This window comes from Euphorbia lathyris, chromosome 8 (assembly GCF_963576675.1).
Source record: "Euphorbia lathyris chromosome 8, ddEupLath1.1, whole genome shotgun sequence".
In the NCBI taxonomy this organism is placed as follows: domain Eukaryota; kingdom Viridiplantae; phylum Streptophyta; class Magnoliopsida; order Malpighiales; family Euphorbiaceae; genus Euphorbia; species Euphorbia lathyris.
Genome location: NC_088917.1, coordinates 23459517 through 23483336, shown reverse-complemented (window position 1 = coordinate 23483336; position 23820 = coordinate 23459517). Strand labels below are relative to the sequence as shown.

The following is a 23820-nucleotide window of genomic DNA, read 5'->3' as shown; positions in this document are numbered from 1 at the left end:
AATATGTCTCACCAAACACCTATAACTCTCATTTTTAGAGTGAAAATACAAACAAGATGAGAAAAAAACAGTAACCAGACACCCCGTAAACTCTTTATTAAGAAAAATAAATATATAATACACAATTAGAATAATATTGAAATCCCTTTCCATGCATGATATGAATTAGTCCATCTATTCCCTTATATAAGTCAAATTAATGAATTTATATTGGTTAGCTAAAAAAGAATTCTCTCTCATATCATGGTTGGGGAATAAGCATTGGAATGTTAAAAAACACATGGACCAAGACAAAAGTTTTAATGCTAGGATCGAAAAACTAAATTACAAATTCTTATAATACTAGAATGACTTATATTTGGGGAGAAAACTAATTTGCTAAAGTGACTTATATAAGGAATGGAAATCATACCTTTTATATGTTCGATTACCTAAATAAATTAACGTTTAGTCAATGCCTCATTGATGTCTGAATATCTCGCTCCGATAGTATTACCATGTTATACTATTTATTGATAGAAAAGAGTAGAATGAATTACTATGAAAGGAAAGGCAATGGTGAGCAAAAAATCCACTCTATTTTGTTATTTAATAACCCAAAAAGAATGATGATTTGATTTTGGTTGACATTTCAAATCAATAACTTAAAAAAGAGAAACACTAATAAACTATTTAATGGAGTTGGTAAGAGCTCATTACGCAAAACTAATGTCGTAGATTCTAATATTATGAATAGACCTTACCAAATAAAATTCTGTTATGTCATATCCTACCAATAGTAAAATGTCATTTAAACACTTTTTCATTTCATTATTTATATTCTTAGTCAGACCATCCATTTCAAATTAAGTTATCTTGTTTGCTTTTTCTTTTCCTAATTTCTTTCTACTTTTTCAATCTAAAGACTATAATATAAATATTTAGGTACTATTCAAAAATAATAGTTAATAGTTATTTATATTTATCACTAATTAGTACCAATAGATAATAAATAAATGCCAATATCAAATAATAGATATAAAAAGTTGAATCAAATATGTTGTTTGCTATTAGTTCTTTCTTTTACTATATTGATAATATATAAAATAATAATGTGTTTAAATTTAACCAAACATTTTGTATTTAATGCTCTTAAAATAATAATAATAATAAAAGCTATGAATTAAAGAGAACCAAACGGACACTAAGGGGGTGTTTTTCGGGTTTTTTAGAGTAACATTTAGTGTTTCTCTAAACCACAAGAAATATAATGTTTTGATTAGGTTTATATGTTGGATATTACGGGTGGGTCACACTTGATGGAACCTGGTCCAATTCAAATCCGACTCATTTATCATATTATAAATAGAAAGAGATTGAGAGATACAACTTTTCATTCTTTGCAGTAAAGAAATACGTTATTTCTCTTTGTAAAACAAAGATACAGTAATCTCTTCTACTCAACTCTCAGATTTTTTATTTGTGATTGCAAAGCAAAGTTTTACTTGGGAATTCCTACAAGAGGTATTTATATCGTAAAACTGATCTTCATAGTTCGTCAATTTAGTTTGATGTAATTATGTTGTTTGATTCATGTTTATGATTTTGGGCATGATTAATTTAGTGTTGATCACCGAATATTTCTTCATCATACAAGAACAATTTTTACCTTTTTTTTTGCATTGAAATCGTAGCATTTTGGAGTTTTTCATGAACAATTGTTGGTATTTAGTTGATGTTGACAAAATTATCTTTCTTATTTTCACGAAATATATTCTTCTTTAACATTATTCCTACATCTACAATATTATTGCAGAAAATAAGGTTTTACTATGTTGAATAAATTGTTTTTTATTATTTTATTTAGGTATTTAGATTATTTTTATTAATTTGTGTATTAAAATGCATTTATATTAGATATTTTACCAAACACTAATAATTAATCAACTAGTAAAGAGAACAATTAACATCAACAACAAAAAATGACTAACTGCAATAGCAAACATCTAAACCGCTCTTTTAGTTAATATTTGAACCAAACAGAAACCATAATGAACAAACAATACTACTAAAAAAACCTCGTAAGTTACACCTGTAGTCACTGAACTTTACCTATTTTAATATTGTAGCCACTTAACTTTAATTTTTAATGATAAGGTCACTAAACTTTATATATTTTAGCACCCGTGACCACTCAACTTTAAATAACTCCTCAAGATGACCATTAACGACCTCAAAATGAAAATATTCAAGAATTAAAGTTGTTCAGAACAATATTTACCATGAAATCACATTTTTTATTTTCCAAAATCACATTTTTTAGATCTCTCTCTAAAAATTCACAATCTCTCCTAACCAAACAACACCTAAATGATCTTGTAAAAACTCTTCATAACGTAAGAGCTTTTAGAAAATATCTTTCTATTCCGAATCAATATTATTGAAGAGAAGAACTGCTTATATAGCAGATTACAGGGAAAGCTGAGCTGAGCAAAGCTGAGCTGAGCTTTTAGAAAATATCTTTCTATTCCGAATCAATATTATTGAAGAGAAGAACTGCTTATATAGCAGATTACAGGGAAAGCTGAGCTGAGCAAAGCTGAGCTGAGCTGAGTAAAATTGATTCTATATTTCTAACACCCCCCCCCCCCCCTCAAGTTGGAGATGTTATGCGGACCAGTCCCAACTTGGATAAACTTGGCCACATCTGATTAGAATTCAATGGATTAGTGAGCACATCAGCCAATTGTGATTGTGAAGCCACGTGTGGGGTGGTGATGAATTTTTCCTCCAAGTATTCACGAACAATATGGCAATCAATGGCAATATGCTTTGTTTGTTCATGAAATACTGCATTTGAAGCAATGCAAATTGCTGACTGATTGTCGCAATACAGGGAAATCGGCAGTTGCACTTGAATCTGGAACTCAGCAAGGAGGTATGTTAACCACTTGATCTCACATACGGTGGTTGCCATTGCTCGACACTCGGCTTCAGCGGACGATTTTGTCACCATTCCTTGTTTCTTTGATTTCCAGCTTATCAAAGAGCTGCCTAACATTACACAATAACCGGTTACAGATCGTCGTGTAATTTTGCATCGTCCCCAATCAGAATCGCAATATGCGAATAACTGGAATTCTGCATCCGCAGCATAGAACAACCCCATGGACATTGTTCCTTTCAAATACTGAAGCACATGTTGAGCAATTTTCATATGGACCTGTGTGGGAGAATTCATATGCTGACTAAGCTGCTGTGTGACATAGGCAATGTCAGGACGAGTGAAACCAAGGTACAAAAATCGACCAATCAGTCTCCTGTATTCCTCTGGTTCTTCAAAAGGATCTGAAATTGCATCAAATTGTAAACCGGAAGGGAAAGGACTACTGGCTACTTTAGCATTACTCATGTTTGCATCTTTTAACATATCAAGAATATACTTCTGCTGAGTGAGTAATATGCCAGAATCTGATCGAGCCAGTTCCACACCCAAAAAATAACGAGCAATTCCCAAATCCTTGATGGTGAATGTGCGATCAAGCTCCTCTTTTATCTCTTGGATTAACTTTTCTGAAGTTCCAGTAATGAGGATGTCGTCAACATACACAATGAGGACAATTAAATCAGATTCTTATTTCAAAATAAACAAGCAATAATCATGAATGCTCTTTTTGAACCCCATACTTTTCAATTTGTTGCTGAACTCTAGGTTCCATTGACGCCCGGCCTGTTTTAAACCATATAAGGACTTGGTCAATTTACAAACATGTCCAGGTTTCTCAACATGATATCCTGCTGGAGGCTCCATGTACAAATCTTCATCAATATAGCCATGAAGATATGCATTATTTATGTCAGCTTGATGAATTGGCCAGCCTTTACTTGCTGCGATTGCAATGAACATACGGACAGTTGTTACTTTTGTAACAGGAGCAAAACATTCATTTTAATCCACTCCAGCCTTCTGTGTGTATCCACGAGCTACTAGTCGTGCTTTATAACGCTCCACAGAACCGTCAGGGTTGTATTTAACTTTAAATAACCACTTTGATGAAATAGTTTGCTTGTCAGGGGGTAAAGGAACCATAACCCAGGTTTGATTAACTTCAAGGGCATTTAATTCCTTAGTCATGGCTTCTAACCATTTCGGATCAGATTTAGCTTCAGAATAGGATTTGGGTTCATGAATTTTGTGAAGGTTGACAAGGTATGCTTCATGAGTGGCTGTGAAAGCAAAACTGGCTTCTGAATCTGCTACCACAGTATTCAAAACGAATTCATTGTATTTTGTTGGCTTTTTGATGATTCTAGAGGTGTGTCTCTGAACAGGTAGAATTTGAACAGACGGTGGAGATATAGGTACATCAGATGGAGTTGAAGGTTGGATGAAAGGACTGCCATTAAGATCTATATCTTGATTGACACCTTGGTTTTGTTGAATTGGTTGTGGAGAATGTGATTTAAGAGGTGTAGAGGCAGGCTGATAATGACAATCAGATTCATCTGTTACAACAGATGGGAAAATGAGTGTATTGTTGTTTTGAACATCAGCATCAGCAATTTGTGTGAGATTTTTATAGGGAAACATCTCCTCTTGAAAATGTATGTCACGAGAGACGACGAGCTTTTGTGTAGATAAATTATAGGTTTTAAAACCTTTTTGATGTGGAGCATTGCCAAGGTAAATGGCAGGAAATGATCTATCCTCAAATTTGGACTTATGAGGATTAGTATTGGTTATATAACATGAACATCCAAAAACTTTCAATCGATCATAAGGTGGTGATTGATCATAAAGTTTTTGATAAGGACTGATCCAACCAAGTACCTTTGTAGGCATGATGTTGATCAACACAGTGGCTTGAAGTAATGCTTCCCCCCAAAACTCAATGGGAAGACCAGCCTGCATAAGCAATGCTCTGCCAGTCTCTATAAGGTGTCTGTGCTTGCGTTCCACTATGCCATTCTGCTGTGGAGTGTAAGCACAAGTTCGTTGATGAATAATCCCATGAGTATGCAATACATTCTGATAAGAGGTACCTACAAACTCAGTCCCATTGTCAGTGCGAATGTTCTTGATATTGATCTCAAACTGAGTTTTGATCATATTAATGAAAACAGAAATCAAGTGAGGCACTTCAGTCTTATGCTTGAATAGCATGGTCCAGGTGTTTCTAGTATAGTCATCAACCAAAGTGAGCATATATCTATCCCCTGTGAGTGAATGTTTATGAAAAGGCCCCCAACAATCTATATGAACTAGTTCGAAAGGTTTATGTGTTTGAGAGGTACTAGTAGGAAAAGGTTTTCTGTGCTGCTTGGACCTTAGGCAAATATCACAATCATCATGCTCATTACAATTGTCAAATATAGGGATATATTTCTGTTTATGAACAGATACATGACCTAGCCGCCTATGCCACAAACTACCATTATTTGTAGCACTAGTAGTATGTAAAACAGTACTAGAAATGACATTATTGGAAATGGAATCAAAAGGACCATTGGACAAATGGTATAAGTGGTCCTGTTGTGTTCCTTCAGCTAGGATATGTTTAGAGATAGGGTCCTGCAAAATACATTTATAAGGTGTAAATGTCATTTGCAAACCAGTATCCTTCAATAGTTGTGCAACTGAAAGCAAGTTGTAATCAAAGCAATCAATGAACAGGACATTATGCAGTATGAGATTAGAGCCTATCTTCACATCTCCAATCTTGTTAACAAGCTTGACTGAACCATCAGGTAGGTAAACCTTTCTTGCTTTGTCCAAACTTCTAATACTAAAGAAGTTGTTTATGGAACTGCTCATATGAGTGGTAGCTCCAGAATCAATTATCCATACAGCTTGACTGTTGTGGCAGTTATGATTCACAGATAGTAAGTAAGTCTTAGGCATACCTGAACTGGATGCATAATGACTATGCTCTCCTGTATCCTTGGTACGAGCAAAAGCAGTGAAATCAACCTGTTTTTTTCCTTTATTCTTTTTGTATTTCTGAATTTCCTGTTGAATCAATTTCTGCATCTCTTTCTCATCATCTGAATCAGTGGAGCTTTCATCAAATGGAGTCTGTGCTTCATAAGTAAGAAGAGCTTTTGCTGGAGGACCAACAGGACCAGTCTTCTTGGATCCTGTCCACCAATCAGGATATCCATGGATGCGAAAGCATGTGCTGCGATCATGCTTCTTACATTTGCAATAATCACAGTAGAGATTACTTTTGTCTTCTTTTTGTTTGTTGACAGATCTAGGAACTGCAGGTGTAGTCACTACATTAGTTTGTTTATTAGCAGTTGCAATATGAGCAAAATCTGCCTTGCCATCAGTTGTTGACTTCTTTTGTTTCTCAATTCGCAATAGCATAGAGAATGCGCGATTGACATTTGGCATTGGATCCATCAGGAGTATCTGATTGCGAACATGCTCAAACTCGATGTTCAATCCACATAAGAATGTCAAAAGTTTATCCTCATCGCATCTACTCTGTATCAATTCTCTGGCTCCACCACATTTGCAATTGAGAATCGGTTTGAGAGCCAAAATTTCATCCCCCAATCGCTTCAGTTTATTAAAAAATGCAGTTACAGTCATCTGTCCTTGTGTGATGCTGTTTAATTCCTTTTTAAGATGAAAATACAAATGACCATTGTCCTCTGCATATCCATGCTCAAGTTCTTTCCACAGAGCCCGTGCAGTAGGAGCAAATAGAAAAGTATCATGCAATTCTTTACTTAAGCAGTTTATAATCCATGAAAACACTAGATTATCCACCTGTATCCAATCTTCATATGCATCAATGTTAGTATCAGGATCTGGTATTTCCTCATCCTTAAGCACAAAATTAGTGCGCTTCTTAACACTAAGAGCGATAAGCATTGATCGACGCCAAGAAATATAGTTAGATCCATTCATAGGTGTATTCACAAGTATAGAACCTGGATTATCATAATGTCGCACAGATTTGAAGATTTCTGGTGTTGAATGAATTTCACTTCGTCGATCAGGGCGTTGCGTTGATGGATTCAGTGCGACTTGAATCAAATCTGCTTCAACTTCATGATTACGACTGGTTTCAGCATTAGGTTTTTGATTTTTCTGTTTCGGAGACTTAATCGGTGGTGCTGTAATTTCTTCATCTTCTTCAATATCATCGAGGAAGAAATCATCTCTGCCCCGTACAACATTGACGTAGCTTCTTCCTTTCGTCATTTGGATAGCAATTTGGATCTAATTTCCTTGTTGCTAAAAACTCTTCATAACCTAAGAGCTTTTAGAAAATATCTTTCTATTCCGAATCAATATTATTGAAGAGAAGAACTGCTTATATAGCAGATTACAGGGAAAGCTGAGCTGAGCTGAGCAGAGCAAAGCTGAGCTGAGCTGAGTAAAATTGATTCTATATTTCTAACAGATCTCAAAACGAAAATTTTCAAGAATTAAAATTCCTTAGAATATCATTTGAATTTTTTATTTTGAAACCGTCAACAGTCGTTTTGAGATGTTGAGTGGCTGCGGGTATTAAAAAATGTAAAGTTCAGTGGTTATACTATTAAGAATTGAAGTTCAGTGGCCACAACATTAAAATGGATAAAGCTCAATGGTCATTGATGTAATTTACCCAAAAAAACCTAGGTCTTATATATCGCGTGAAATGATTAGTAGCTTAATTTGTGATTAAATCATGAATAAGATTATGCTAGAGAAAAAAAAAGGGAAAATTACAAATCTAGGTCAAATGGGAGGCCCATTTACATATTTAACCCATTTACTCAACCCACTACATATCTAGACTGTTTTTATGTGACTTTCCCGTAATACCCCTACCCTTTCCACTTCCCCTCACTCTATCGGTTTCTCTCCCCTGTTCTCCTTGGTGCGCGAAAACGGTTTGGCTCCTCCATTAATGATTTGAAGACTTTTGATCTTCCTATTTGCCTTTAAATTGCATGAAATCTGCACCATGTTTCCAAATCACAATGAAGTTCTCTTTTCATCTCTTGATTCTGCAACTTCCTAACCCTAGAAAACGAAGCCATGATTCTTCATCTTCCTGTTCGTTAATTGGTTTCTTTCTTCTTGTTACCATTCCAGAAATGGTTATTCTACGTTATTTCCGTCGTTCTTCCCAGTTTATCATATTGTTAGGAGCGAAAAATGTAAGTATCTGCTGTTTTTCCTGCATTTTCCATGAATTCACTTCGCGTAGTCGATGAATTCGCGGAGATCTGCGAAGAGAACGAGCCTGAAACTTGATGATCTACTTCGCGAATCGATGAATTCGCGACGTTCTGCGAAGAGAAAGAGTCTGAAACGTATGGATCTACCTCGCGAATCTATTAGTTCGCGAAGTCTGCGAATAGATCCTTACGTTTCAGACCTCGCAGACTTCGCGAAAGCATCGATATGCGACGTAGATAGTCACATTTCAGACCTCACAGACTTTGCGAAAAAATCGTTATGCGAAGTAAAATCACCTCTTCCCATGCACATTTACATTCGCATGCTTCGCTAATTTTCATTTCGTGAATCCAAAATCGTCCTTTTTCATAACTAACACGGTTAATTTTTTCTGTAGATGGTTGAATACGTAACATCCCTTTCTGGAAGGCGGCGTACTGGGCTGCAGGGAAGATGATTTTCCTTCCTGTATAGGGATGAACTTCCCCAAGATTGACACATTGACTCCTGAAATGATTCGTTAGGAGAGGTTGTGTCAATCTCGGGGTGCACCATGGGACACGTCCATCCCATGGTGCCAATTTTGAAGCGGATGCGTAATCATGGTACCGGATTAGTTAGTTTCACTTTGAAATGATTAGTTAGTAGAGTTCATTGTGGCAATCTTGTTGTAAATTTTGATAATGTTATGATTTGAATGTCGTTATTGTGACAATCTTGTTGTAAATTTTGATAATGTTATGATTTGAATGTTAGAATCCATTGTTGTTTGCCCTTTTTTGTTATATACCACTTCGCGAATTAGCTTCAAAACACATCCAGGCTTCGCATATGCGAACTAAATTCATCAAGCAAACCCAAACATTTACTTCGCAGACTTCGCATAGTATGGAATATGCGAAGTCAGACGGGATGGGGCGAGCCGCGCGTAAATATTGGGGGTATTTTTGGAAAGTCACACAAAATGAGTCTAGATATGTAATAGGTTGAGTAAATGGGTTAAATATGTAAATGGGCCTCCCATTTGACCTAGTTTTGTAATTTTCCAAAAAAAAAACTACATTTTAAATTTTAAGAGCATTATTAATTAATTAATTAATTATATAATTGAAGTTCAATTATTTGTTTTGAAACTAAAAATAAAAATATCTAATATAGATGTTCAGAAATTTTAAATTCATATATATGAAGCCAGGATGAAAGAGTCTGAAAAATAATTCATTCAATTTCTGCGGCTTTCAGTCTGAATTTCTTTTTTCTTTTTTCATGGAAAGTAAATCTGAGAAGGTAATCGGTAATAGATATTCAAAATTTATTCCAGCCATATATAAAAACGGGTTAATGCTTCTCCAGCCCCCTTAACTTAGGTACGGGCTCCTCCTTTACTGCAGAGCTCTGGGGGATCTTGTCTGGCATTAAACTCGCCATTCGCATGGGTGTTAAAAGACTTTCGGTGGAGTCTGACAATTTGGAGGCTATCAACAGGATTTCGGATAGACATGCTGTTTGTCTTAAGAGTCAGAATCTCATTAAAGCCATCTTGAGCCTTCGTCCTGCCTTCGATTCTCTTACCTTCTCCCATATTTATAGGGAGCAAAACCGCATGGCGGATCGCTTGGCAGCTGCTGGGCATGGGGGGATGTTAGGTGTTTCTACCCTTTCCGTTCCTCCTTCTTTTCTGTTACCTTCTCTTCTTGAGGATAGGATTGGGGTCAGTCTTCCTAGACTGATCCCGGGTTAGGTTTTTGTTTGTTTGTTTGTTTTTTTTTCTTCCCTTCTTACCAAAAAATAAATAAATAAATAAATAAGGGGCAACGACGTCTTTTTTTTAATATCCTTAATTTCTATACAATTCTCTAAAAAGACATGTAATATGAAACAGAGGGAGTAATATGTTTTTTTTTTGGTAGAAAAGGAAAAGAAAAACGAACAACAACAAACTACCCAGGAATTAGCCTAGGGAAGCTAACCCCAATCCTATCTTCTAAGAGAAGATGAGAGATGAAACTAGGGGAAACAGGAAGGGTAGTAACGCCTAATATCCCTTCATGGCCCGCCGCCGCCAAGCGATCAGCAACACGATTCTGCTCTCTAAAAATGTGTCTGAACTCTACGAATTCAAAGGAGGAGCAAAGCCTTATAATAGCTTTGATGAGGTTGCGACTGTTAAGACCCGTAGAATGATTCTCAGAAATCATTTTGATTGCTTCCAAATTATCAGACTCCACAGAGAGCCTCTTAACACCCAGCCTTTTAGCAAGATTGATTCCAGTAAGAATAGCCCAGAGCTCCGCAGAAAAGGAAGAACCCAACCCTAAATTCTGGGAGAACCCAGAAAGCCAGGCGCCCCCTGCATCTCTAAGCACACCTCCAGCCGCAATCTTACCGTTACTGAGGCAGGAACCATCAGTATTCAGCTTCACAACCCCCTCTCTTGGCCTGCTCCATCCCACGAGATGGACATCACAACACTAAGAGGCTCTGGCAAGGGACTCTCCTTTGAAACTATCGATAATAGAGAAAAGTTTTTTCGAGAAGAAATCAGCTAAGTTTGTCATAAAAACAGTTTTATCTCCAAAAATCTCCTCGTTTCTCCATTTCCAAACTTGGTGACAGATAATAGCAAAGAAAATGTCACCATGCTCCATGTATGGAAGCAACTTTCCTCTAACACCATCAGAGAACCAGTCGACCTCAGAATGTGCCATGAAGGAAGAGAAAATATGGTGTGGGAGAATTTTCCTCCAAACCTCTTTACTATTAGAGCAATCTCTAAGAGCATGGCACAAAGTCTCAACATGGCCTCTGCATCTACTGCAAGCTCCAGAATCAGCCAAGTGCCTTCTGTGCCTATCCGAATTAGTAAGAAGCCTGTCCTTAACGCCCAGTCCAGTGTACTACGTGAGCAAAGTCCTGAAGGATGCAGAACTCCGGTATTCGAAGTTGGACAAAATGGCCCTCGCAGTGATAACCACGGCGGCTAGATTGAAACCATACTTTCAGGCGCATACTATCATTGTGAGAACTGGCATCCCAATGCGAAAGGTACTGCAGAAACCTGACGCATTCGGCCGGTTGATGGAATGGTCAATTCGCCTGGGCGAATTCGATATCCGCTATGAAGGACGACCAGCGCTAAAGAGCCAAGTGCTCGCCGACTTCGTGAACGAATTCACCTGGGATGATGATGAATGTCCAAAGGCACAAAAAGAAGAGTGGAGCATGTACACAGATGGGGCCTTATCTGTAGACGGAGCTGGGCTAGGAATCGTCATCAAAGGTCCGGAGGTTATCCGCCTGTACTATGCAGCAAAATTAACTTTCAAAACTACCAATAATGCCGCAGAATACGAGGCTATGATATGTGGATTGAGGTTGCTCAATGAACTCACCCCAGAAAGAGTGGTAATCTACAGCGATTCCAAACTCATGATAAACCAGATCACAAAAAATTATCTGGTGAAACAGGAGGAGCTAGTAAAATACCATCAGGTGGTCAGCCGATTGACACAAGAGTTAACGCACAAGGGAGTCGTTTGGGAGATGGTGCATGTTCCACGAGGCCAAAATGCAAAAGCTGATGAATTGGCAAAAGCAGCGGCAAGTAGAGAACCATGGAGTCAAAAAGCATGCAGCTTGGAAATAAAATCGGCACCAGCATTCGAGGTTGATCAGATTATGATCATCGAGGAACTGGAAGACGATGAAGATTGGCGGATGCCAATCCGTCAATATCTGGAGCAGGGAGATTTGCCGGTTGATAAGAGCTTAGGTAGAAAAATAATTGGGCAGTCGGCACGATACTCAATGCGGGATGGAACTTTGTATCGGAAATCGTACACATGTCCATGGTTGAAATGCGTTAGTCGCAATGAAGGAGACTATGTGCTGCGAGAACTACACGAAGGAATTTGTGGCGCGCACGAAGCTTCGGCGGCATTGGCAAGAAAGGTCAAACTGATGGGATACTACTGGCCCAAGGTGGTGGAAGATTCCCAGAAGATGGTTGCGGAATGTCACAACTGTCAAATCCATGCGAATGAAAAGCATGTTCCCGGAGCTGAACAAATCACTATAATGACGGCGTGGCCATTCGCAACATGGGGAATTGATATAGTGGGTCCATTCCCAGAAACAACAAAGAAAAGGAAGTATTTGATAGTCGCAGTGGACCACTTCAGCAAATGGGTAGAAGCGGAGGCAGTAACCGCACAAACACCTGAGCGAATGATCGAGTTCTTACGAGAGAACATTATCATGCGATTTGGGATCCCGCAGAAGCTTATAACCGACAATGGCACCCAGTTCAACTGTGCCAAGTTCAAAACATACTGCGAAAGCATGGGAATCAAGAATCATTTTTCTTCTGTAAACCATCCCCAATCAAATGGTATGACGGAGGTTACCAACAGGGCCATGGTTCAAGGCATCAAGAAGCGGCTAGGTGACAAAAAAACAGGTTGGGCGGATGAGATACCCCATATGTTGTGGGCATACAGAACCTCTGTAAAGGCAGCAACATGGGAAACACCTTTCTCGCTAGTTTATGAAGCCGAAGCAGTCCTACCTGTTGAAATCAAGTCGCCCACAGATCGGACAATTTATTATTGCGACACACAAAATCCTATCAACATCAGAGATGCTTTGGATTCTGTGGAGGAACGAAGAGAAAAAGCTTACATGCGAATGACAATGTACCGCAATAGAATCAAGAAATACCATGACAGAAGAGTGCGAAAAGTAATGATCAACGAAAACGACTTGGTCTTGAAAAAAGCAGATAAAATACAGTCTAGAGATGGCAAAGGCAAGCTAGGCGTCAACTGGATCGGGCCATACAAAGTATCCAAGAAGATGGGACATGCCACTTTCGAAATAGAAGAAATGAGTGGAAAGAAGCTCCCGCGCACCTGGAATCTAGAGAATCTACGCCTATACAGAAAGGCCGAGTAGTTCGAGGAAATGACGAGTACTCTTTTTCCTTTTATGAGTTTTTCCCACTGGGTTTTCTGATAAAAGGTTTTAATGAGGCTTCGATCCCGCACAATTGGTGTACATATGTAATAAACTTTTTCTCGTCATCAATAAAAGTTATTACATTCACTCAGTATGTTACAACAAAATGCGGATTCTTTACAAAAACACATAAATGTGTTGCCTGTTAAAGAAAGGCGGATGCATGATTACGCATCACTCGCAAAAAACCTTAGGGTTAAAATCAAAAACACATAAATGTGTTGCCTGTTAAAGAAAGGCGGATGCTTGATTACGTATCACTCGCAAAAAACCTTAGGGTTAAAATCAAAAACACATAAATGTGTTGCCTGTTAAAGAAAGGCGGATGCATGATTACGCATCACTCGCAAAACCTTATGATCAAAACTTATGATTATTTTCGAAAGAAGAATTATAAGTTAAGGCATAAAATTAAGCGAATAAACGAGTACTCAAAATTGCAAAAAGGGGCTGGCCACCCTAGCTATGAAGAAACACAAATATGGAGTCGGCAAAAGGACAAAGGGCACATATAAAGGGCAAAAAAGTGACAATCACACACATATGAAAAGCAACAATCGAAAGAAAATATATATATCAGAGCGGTTTGTTACATGGTTTTTACATACAAAAGTCTAAATATAAGTTAAGCTATGCTACAACCTCCTCTCCTTCGCCCCTAATGCCCTCCTGGACTGCGGCGACTCCCTCATCTCCTCCGGTAGGAGGATCTACTTCAAGCGAATCCTCAACCCTTGAATCGGTAACCGCTTCAGTAACCTCTTCGGTGAGAGGTACCTCTTGCACAGGTTGAGAAACGGCTTGGGGTGCCTCTCCTTCCGCGGGCTGAATAGGGATCTCGCAGCTAATCGGAGGATCCTGAAGACTCTTCCAATCTAAGAAGAGTACCTCATCCATATCAGCATCCTCGGCTTCCAGCTTATCCCACTCCCCAGTTAAATCCTTTTCAGGGATGGGAACTTTGGGGCGGTTAAGTACTAGACCCTGATGCCCGTGCTCATAAGCGGTATGAATCCGCTCCCCATACCAGTAGATGCGGGCGCCATCTTCAGCCAAAATCTCCTCAACCCTCTTCTTTTGGGCCTCCTTGAAAGCAGCTAGGTCGTCGAGGGCTTTTTGCAGTTCATCAGACTTGGCCTGAAGGGATTTAAGGGCCTCCTCCTTCTCGCCCACGGCCTTCTGACAGGTGCCCTCTAGGACCTTCACCTTCCCTTGGACATCATCATAAAGCGACTTCTGAGTCGCCAATTCCGTACCAAGACTTTCCAACTCCTTGGCTCGCTCTGCATCCCTTCGGAGAATGCCCTCAGCGAAATTGATAATCTGCATATAACACGTCTCACAAATAAAAATGGGCGAATAGAAATATGCGGTTACAACACAAGATATTTGAAAGCGAAGGACAAAGCAATAATATACCTCTACAGAACGCTTCTCGATCCCTTCCACAGCAATAGGGAGCGGTACTTGCTCGCGCACACGGGAGGCAGAGGGAAGTCGCCCGAGGACATTGCATATGGAAGATACAATATCCTTGCAAGAGAAGTTCACGGCCAGGCCGAAAGTCCTAGTCCACCATCCGCTAATATCGGGGATTGGCTGCAAAAGCATAAAGAAAAATATCAAGAGAACGGCAGATAGCTCATGAGGAAAAAGTAGCAATACGAGAGGGAGTAGATCAAGATACCTCGTGAATGGGGGTACTGCTCTTTCCTTTAGACGAGGCGGATACAGGTGCACCGCCAACAGTAACGGACACAGAAGTGTTCTTCTTTTTAGAATGAGAAGACTCTGTATCCGCACTTATCTTCCGCTTCCTGGTTAAAGGAAGATCCTCGGAGGCAGAAGCAGGACCTTGTGAAGCGGAAGCCCTAACCGGGGAAGCCGCCCCAATAGAAGGAATCGTCCCTCCAGAAGGATCCGCCCCTACAACGGAAGCGGTTTCCGTCATCCGCTTCTTTCTTCTCGCCAGGGCTTTAGCCTCCCGATCTGCAACGATTTGAGATAAAGGATCACCCCTGCAAAGGGTTAAAAGAAACCATCAACTTGGAAATAAAAAGTACCTTGCACAAAAACGCGATAAGGAATATAGACAACGCGATCCCCCTCGCGGTATGCAATCGCTACTCGGCTCCTTAGCATATGAAAGGCCTGATCGTATATCCATACAAAAGGAGGAGTGCTCTTCAGGAACTTGATAACGGCGGATTCTTCCTTGCTGGGATACCCGAAGTTCAAACTCTTTACGTTGGGTCGGCTCCAGCAACGAAGGAAGTTCAGGTTTTCCTCATTAAACTTGATAAAAAAGTAAGATCGATCCCACTCGCGGATCTTCTTCAGCTTCTCGTCAAAACCATAGTATCCGCTCTGGCGGATGAAAGTGAAATACCCCGCCGAGCTTTTGAAATGGTGGAGCTTGGAGAAGATTTTGGGCGAAAAGGGAACCTCCAAACAATCCGCCAAGAATTTTTCCAGAGTCAAATCGGCCCAGCCGTTAGGATGCAATTGCCCGGGCGCGATTCCGTAACCGCCTAGGACGGAAGCAATCTCATCCGCCAGTGGATAAGTGAAGCCGCAGATAATCTGGGCCACGAAAATAGTGAAGTACCCCTTTGGGTAATCGCCCGGTCCCCTATCCTCCCCAGGAATGATAGTCTCGAGACCTCGGAGCCAGGGATAATGCTCCCGCAAATCATCGATTGTCTCTTGACAAACCAGACTTCCCGACCTGTCCTTCTTTGGTAACAAACGAGGGGTTGGAACAGGTGGCGGAATCAACTTTTTGGGGTCAAAACCTAAACCCTCGTCGGTTGTATTCGCCAGATGAAGGAAGTCGGCGGGATGAGAATTACACCCAGGAGAGCTGGTTGAAGCTTCCTCAACCATCTCTTCGACCTCGTTAGAGACCTCGCGGACATAATCATCGTCAAACGGCGCGAAGTCGAGGTCTGACATGATCGATAAAAGGAAAACAGAAGCAAAAAGCCGAACAATGAACAAATGTGAAAAGAAAAACTTACATGAAAAAGACAACACAGTGAAGTGACGGGATTAAGAGGTCAACGCCGGAAAAGAAGTAACGGAATTAAAAGGTCGACGCCGGAGAAAACGAAAGAGGGGAAATGCACAAATTCAAAACTTTGAAATAATCGGACAAAGACGAAGCGTCCCCTATAAAAAGACCCTAAAAGGGCTCTTGCTAGACCAAGGGGGAGGCATGTGATAACCCGCGAAGCCCAAAACGGGTTATTTTCATTTCGCAAGCCCAGCCCATATTAAAGCCCCATGGGCTAAGATTGGACGGGACCCGAATGAAGGAAGCGGGCGCAGCGAGTAAACTGCCCCGATTCCTAAACGGAGTGTCAAGACTCCCACTCAGAACCACGTTCGTTGCCATGAAAGCCACGAAAGGGATATGGCCTAAAAAGGGGTAACCGCCCTCAGAACGTGGCCCACTAAGGAGTAACCGCCCTCGGCGGTTACCCAAAAAACACCTATAAAAGGCCTTAAGAATAAGGGGGGAGGTACGTTCACATTTTTTCCCACAAAGCTATTGCTAAATTATAGACTCATTTTTACAAAAACTGACTTGATCGTCGGAGAGTTTTCCCGGAGATCCTGTCTCCGGTTTTGTTTTGCAGGTAACTCCGGCAAAGAATATCAAAGCGGATCCAGCAAGTTATCAATAACCATGATGAAAAAGAAAAGTGGACAAGCGAGCAAACCACTGTCTACTTGCTTGCTTAAGTCCATATAAAGATTTATTGAGCTTACAAACTAATCCAGGCTTTGGTAATTTTAATCCCTGAGGTGGAAGCATATAAACCTCTTCATCTAAGCATATAAACCTTACCTTAAAAACATTGAATTACTCGGTATTTGACTCGTTATTTAAATTATAGCACAACTTTATTCTTAATATTTTTAGATACGGTTAATTTTATCCTTACCTTAAAAACATTATTTTACTCAGTATTTGACTCGTTTTTAAAATTATAGCTAACATATTCATTTTGTTGCCAACACACTAACAAACAACTTGCCAAAAATATTTGATTTATTAAATACAAATTAATCACACAAAAAACTGTCTAAAATATTTATTATGTTATTAAAATGTTTCTAAACAACCTAACAAAATATATGAAACTGTTTCAATATATTGAAAAATTTGTTTGAATGACATGACATGATATTCAAATAACTCTCAAATCAGTCCGTTTAAATTTTTTGTTAGGTAAGAATAAAACCGATCTTCATTGGTAATATTAAGAATAAAAAATTACACTATTTTCATATAGAAGATGAGTTTTTTCATTAATGGAAAATATATGGAAAGAACATAAAATTGCATAAAAGAAACTAATATTTCGTTAATGATATTTGAAATTATCCCGTTTGGTAAACGGTTCTCCTCGGATAACCGTAGGGCTAAATTTGTAATTTAAAAACAAAAAAAAAATTAGGAGGCGCGGATTAAGGAAAGTAAAAATGAATGTGGGCAGAGTTGAGAGGGATATGTCTCATTTCTTCCATCTGCTTGGGGAAATACCAACGATCTTGACTGCTGTGTTTATTAGTCCTCCGTTGATTATCGTACTTTTCTTCTTCTTTCTCCCTTAATTATTAATTAATTAACTCTCCTATAAATACCCCTCTTCCCTCTCTTCCATTTCTTCATCTTTCTTTCTTTTCCTACTCACTCACAAAGAAAGAAAGACAAAACCACAATTTCTTTCTGGTTGCGCCATTTCATCGAACACCATCATCATGTGCAATCCAGATACCACTAAATCTCTTCTTCCTCCTCCTCCACAAACCACTCATATCTATCTAGATCTCTTAACCATTAAAGACCTTGGATTATCATATCTCAAACCAAATCCACCTGAATCTAATCCCCCTTGTGTTTCCGAACTCATTTCCGAAACCAAATCGCTCTTCAAACTCGCTTTTCCGATTGCATTTACCGGTCTCATTCTATACTATCGCTCTATTCTATCGATGTTTTTCCTCGGCCATTTAGGAGATATGGAGCTCGCGGCGGGCTCTCTTGCTATTGCGTTTGCTAATATTACCGGTTACTCTGTTCTTTCAGGTTTAGCTTTGGGGATGGAGCCGCTTTGTTCTCAAGCTTTTGGCGCTCATCATCCTAAGCTTCTCTCTGTTACTCTTCATCGGTCTGTGATTTTTCTTCTCGTTTCTTCAATTCCGATTTTGATTTTGTGGATTAACATGTCGAGAATCCTTGTTTATCTTCATCAAGATCCAACGATTACGCAATTTGCTCATACGTATTTACTCTTCTCTCTCCCTGACCTTTTAATTAACTCTTTCATTCATCCAATTCGAATTTACCTTCGTGCTCAAGGTATCACTCATCCGTTAACATTCGCATCACTCATCGGCTCTATTCTTCATTTACCGATCAATCTATTACTCGTTAATCACTTCAATTTCGGTGTCGCCGGCGTCGCTGCTGCCGCCGCCGCATCCAATTTTGTCGTCCTGTTCTCTTTAATTTCTTACGTATGGGTTACCAGTTTACACAAGCCGACGTGGACGAAGCCGACCCGAGAATGCTTCGTCGGATGGAAGCCGCTTATACGATTAGCGGCGCCGAGTTGTGTTTCGGTTTGTTTAGAGTGGTGGTGGTATGAGATCATGATCGTTTTATGTGGGCTTCTTGTGAATCCTAAATCATCGGTGGCATCAATGGGGATACTGATACAAACGACGTCGTTGCTTTATGTTTTTCCTAGTTCACTCGGGTTTGCTGTTTCCACTCGGGTAGGGAATGAACTAGGGGCGAATCGTCCGAACCGGGCGAAATTATCCGCTGTGGTGGCGGTGTTTTTTTCAGCGATGATGGGTTTAACGGCGTGTAGTTTTGCATCCGGGATGAAGGATAGGTGGGGCCGGATGTTCACTAGTGACGGAGAGATCTTACGGCTGACAGCGGCTGCTTTACCGATCGTAGGACTGTGTGAGATTGGTAACTGTCCACAAACAGTTGGGTGTGGGGTTTTAAGAGGAAGTGCTCGTCCGGCGAGTGCAGCTCACGTTAATCTAGGCGCTTTTTATATGGTGGGAATGCCCGTTGCTATTGGGCTTGGATTTTGGCTTGATGTTGGGTTTTGTGGGTTGTGGTTTGGGCTTTTAGCGGCCCAAATTTGTTGCTCTGGTCTTATGTTGTATGTTGTGGGATCCACTGATTGGGATTTTGAAGCGCGAAGAGCACAAACACTAACGTATTCCGGGTATGATTCTACAGAGTTACTTGATGATCTAAGTGAGGAGGAGGAAGAAGAGCAACAAATGTTGAAATGCATTATTGTATGAGCACTTTAATCACTAAATGTATAATTGTTTTTTTTTTTTTTTTTTGCCCTTCTGGGTTTCTTTTTGTGAATTAATTAAAGTATTTATTTGAACATTATATATAAAAGAGAAATTTTGATAAATTTATCTTCAACTTTAAATATTTATTTCATTTCATTGTTCATGTTTAATATCACAGAAGTTTAGAGTTTATTTGGTTCAACTACTTATTCTTATTAATTATTTATAACTATTTATTATCTTTTGATTTTTCTTTTAAAATAGCTGTAAAATGACTGTATATTTATTATTTGTTGATTTTTCTTCTAAAATAGTTTTAACAAATGGGTAAGAGTTTAATGCATTGAAACAAAAATATTATAAGTTTAATGTATTGAAATAAAGATTCAATTCACCAAAATTAGAATATTACAATATTCGTAGAATAGATAATAGAATATAATCATATAATTAAAAGTGATCCCTATAACATGAAAAGTTATGGGTTCGAATAATGAGATGAATGAAGTTTTTCATTATTATTTAAGGACCGTTTAATTCACGTTTTTGTTATTAAATGTTTACCATTTACTGATAAGTAGTAGATATTAATTAATTTTTCAATTAAAAACATCTATTTTCAAATTTTATCATACATTCTTTCATCTCCAATTTGAAATTAAAAAGATAAAAAGTAATTTTAAAATATTGAAACAAACGAAATTAATGTAAATGTAATTGTGTAAAATTTTAAAAATATATATAAAAGGATGCAGGAATTAATTATTGGAAGTAAATAATAGAGGGTGCAGAAGGAAAGGTAAAAACTTTATAAATTACACATATACTTATATTCTGAAGGGGCAATGCAATGTCTGAAAAAATCAGACAGATATTGCTGTGGTAGGAAGGTGAGACTTTTAAAATCATCAAATAATAATAATATTTCAGATGGAATCCGAAGTATAGCAATGTAGGAAAAGATAAGCATCAAATTAAAATGCTATACAAGGTGAAAAAACTTATCCACTTATATATATATATATAAAAATATATAAGCCCAGTATATCTCATTCAAAACTTCAACTAAAATTCCAAATAATTTCATGAATTGATAACCCATATTTTTCAATAGGATTAGATGCATAAAATTAGAAAAATGTTTACGTATTAAAAAGAAAATATTAAATTTACAAATAATTAAGAACATTTAAAAGTTTATAGGACAATTGAAACTTTAGCTCTACTAGACAAGAATTAGAGGTTATTGAATGAAATTAAAAATAAGGGTTATTGAATATAACTTACAGGTCTTTAAGCCAAGACTAGAGGTCATTTAACACTTTTAAAATTCAATTGAAGTTTTACACCAAATACACGAGGCAAAAAATATATTAAACTATATATATATATAAAGTTTAAGGGTAGGAAATATCTTCGGCTGAGGAGAACTTAATCATGAAAATAAATTGATTTTTTATTTGAACCAAATAGTTACAAACAGAACCAAAAAATAATGCATTTCCTTTCCGGAATAGATCCAAATAGATAGAGAAATTTAAATTCATTCATTTCGTTTCTCATTGTGTCTCTTTATGGATTCATTTTCGTTACCCTTATCCAAACTAAGCCTGACTTTATATATTTTCATAATACCCATAATTGATAGAATGTCACAAACGTCAATTTTTTTAATATATATATGAATTCAAATAATAAAATTTAAGTTAACTTGAGTTTTTGAGTAAATTCAACTCCAAGAACATCCCGATCAAATCATTAAGGGGCGTTTGTTTTGAGACTTTCGAGAAATGACAAAGGAACGAAGATATTTTCATGGGTTAATATATCTTTAATCTCGTGTACTTATCCAAAAAAAATCAATTGTATCTTTGTATTTTGAAAAAATTCTACTTTCTCTATGTACTTATTTAAATTGAATAATTGATTATCTGAAAGGTACCTATTACCTCCTGAATTTTCTTAAAGTGATCTATTAGCTTTCTGAATTTGTTGAAAATATATATTTTAACTTTTTCAAACTCTCTTACTTCACCATGTGGAATTTAAGGGGTTAATGTGACACTTTAAATAAATTCAGAGATAAATTGAACATTTTAAAAGTATTTGTTTATTTTAAACTACTACAAGGGCTAGGGATGTATTAAACCATATTTCATTCATTTTTTGAGTATTTGTTTTAATAATACAAATATTTTCTTTACCCTATTTTAATTTTGGATTTATCTCATAACTTTTCTAATCTCATTACTCAATCTTCCTACAATTTTTTATTCTTTTTCCCATCATTTACTATCTTGTCATCTTCGTAAAATTATATTTTAGTTTCTTTTTTTTTTCCTTCATGTTCTTATACTTATTTATTTTTTATTTTTTTTATCACTGAACTAATTTCGCTTTTGATCATTGTACTTATTTTCTTTTTACCTTTTTACCGCAAAAAAATAATTTTGACCAAGTTTTTTATTTTATCATATTATTTCAGTTTTAATATTTATTTTTTAATTATTGTAAAATAATTACTTTCTTTTTAAAATATGGTTTTTATGCATTCTCTTGATTAATTTTGTTTTTGTTTCCTTTTTTTAAAAAAAAAAAATTTGCGTACAATGCGCTTACATTAAAGAAGAAAGAAAAATCTCCACCAGACCCGGATGTGATTCGAACTCATGACCTCCTTAGTCATAGGTAAGCTCTCAACCACTAGGCTAAGAGCTTCACCACTTTGTTTTTGTTTTTGTTTCCTTTATTTCACCGTCTTTTGATATTAATGATTGAAGTAATTGACTTTAATTTATATAGTTGCATGTGATTAATTTATTAATACAGAATAAATATATATAAAACTGTCGTTGAAAAGTATCCACAATTTTTGTTGATTCTCTCATTTGAACCAAACAGCTGCAAAGAGAATGTCAGATATATATCATTCACTTTCTAGAACCAAAACAAGCAAATAGGGAAATTCAAGGTCATTTCTCATTGTTTTCTTTTCTAGATTTCTTTCTGTTATCCTACGCGAATCAAACGCCTCCTAAGAGACTCTAGTTCATCTTTATTATTAAGGAAGTTCTCTTCCCTCATAGTCATCCCCCTTATTTCTTTTTTATTAATAATTTATTATTGAGGATTTTCTCTCCGCTCACTAATGGTAAATATAATAATACATAATAAATTCAATAATAAAAAATAAAATAAGGAATGCGTATGAGAAGTATTGTTGGACATGTCATGTATTCAAATAACTAAAAGTTAATTATTTATATTTTTTTAGAGAATAGACTAAGAATCTCTAGGAGATGCTCTCAGGAACCCTCTGAACTTGGTCCAAAAAAAGTTGATTAATCACGTGAACTTGCAAAGTTTCTTGTTAGCCCCTTTAACTTGCTTAAAATGACATGATTAGTTCCATAAGTCTACGTGGTGGAATAAGATTGAATTTGGATGAATAAAAATGTATACCACTTTAAACAAATTAAGGTGACAAATAAGTCAATTTATCCAAATTCATTAAACTAACGAGAGACTTTATAAGTTCATGAACCTGATGCATTAAGTCTATAAAAAAAATTCGATTTAAGTTTATAACCGTTTTGACATCTGTTCATACCATATATATAGATCACTTAACATAATTATAAGACAAGACAACACAAGACGATAACGGTTCTGACACCTGTACATAAGCATTACTATTTGGCATTGGTTTTTTGTGGTAGTATTGAATTGTAGGCTGGGCAGAGGGAGTGAGGGGGACCAATTAGGTCTCAGAGATTGAATCTATCTCTAACATAATTATAAATTTCAAATTGTACTTTCACCTTTTTAATGCTCAAACAATGACATTGCTATCAAGTTTTTGCCCCCACTACCTTATCTTACTTAGGTACTACTATTCATACCCCCACCTAATATATGCACCCCCCAAACCCTTTTTATAAATTCAAATTCCCAACTTATACCCATTTAATCATTAAAAAAAAAAATCTTTAACAAACTCAAAATTGTAGTTTTTTCTGTTAGAAAATCATGAAATTTTAGCCTCATTTTTCCACATATTGTTGAAGATAATAATAAACTTTGATGAGGTATTGGTATTTTTTAGAGATAGTCTGAAGAATTTTTCGGTCTTTTGTCTGCGAGGACCCTTTGAATTGAGGTGATAAGATTAGATTCGCGAGATTTTGGGCTTTTAGTTTCTATTTGGGCATCTTTTTGTTGTGGATATCCTTTCAAATTGGGCCTATTATAGGCCTAGTTTGTATGGCCCTTCTCTCTTGTATGTGGAATCCATTTGC

At 37.3% G+C, this 23820-nt stretch overlaps 1 protein-coding gene across 1 annotated transcript; it reads left to right on the top strand.

The window, feature by feature from the left end:
• Positions 1-17740: 17740 nt before the first annotated feature.
• On the top strand, positions 17741-19644 carry LOC136202006 (protein DETOXIFICATION 51). The gene has a single exon (XM_065992416.1). It carries the CDS (start codon positions 17951-17953, stop codon positions 19520-19522), a length of 1572 nt encoding a protein of 523 aa, XP_065848488.1. The 5' UTR covers positions 17741-17950; the 3' UTR covers positions 19523-19644.
• Positions 19645-23820: the final 4176 nt, after the last annotated feature.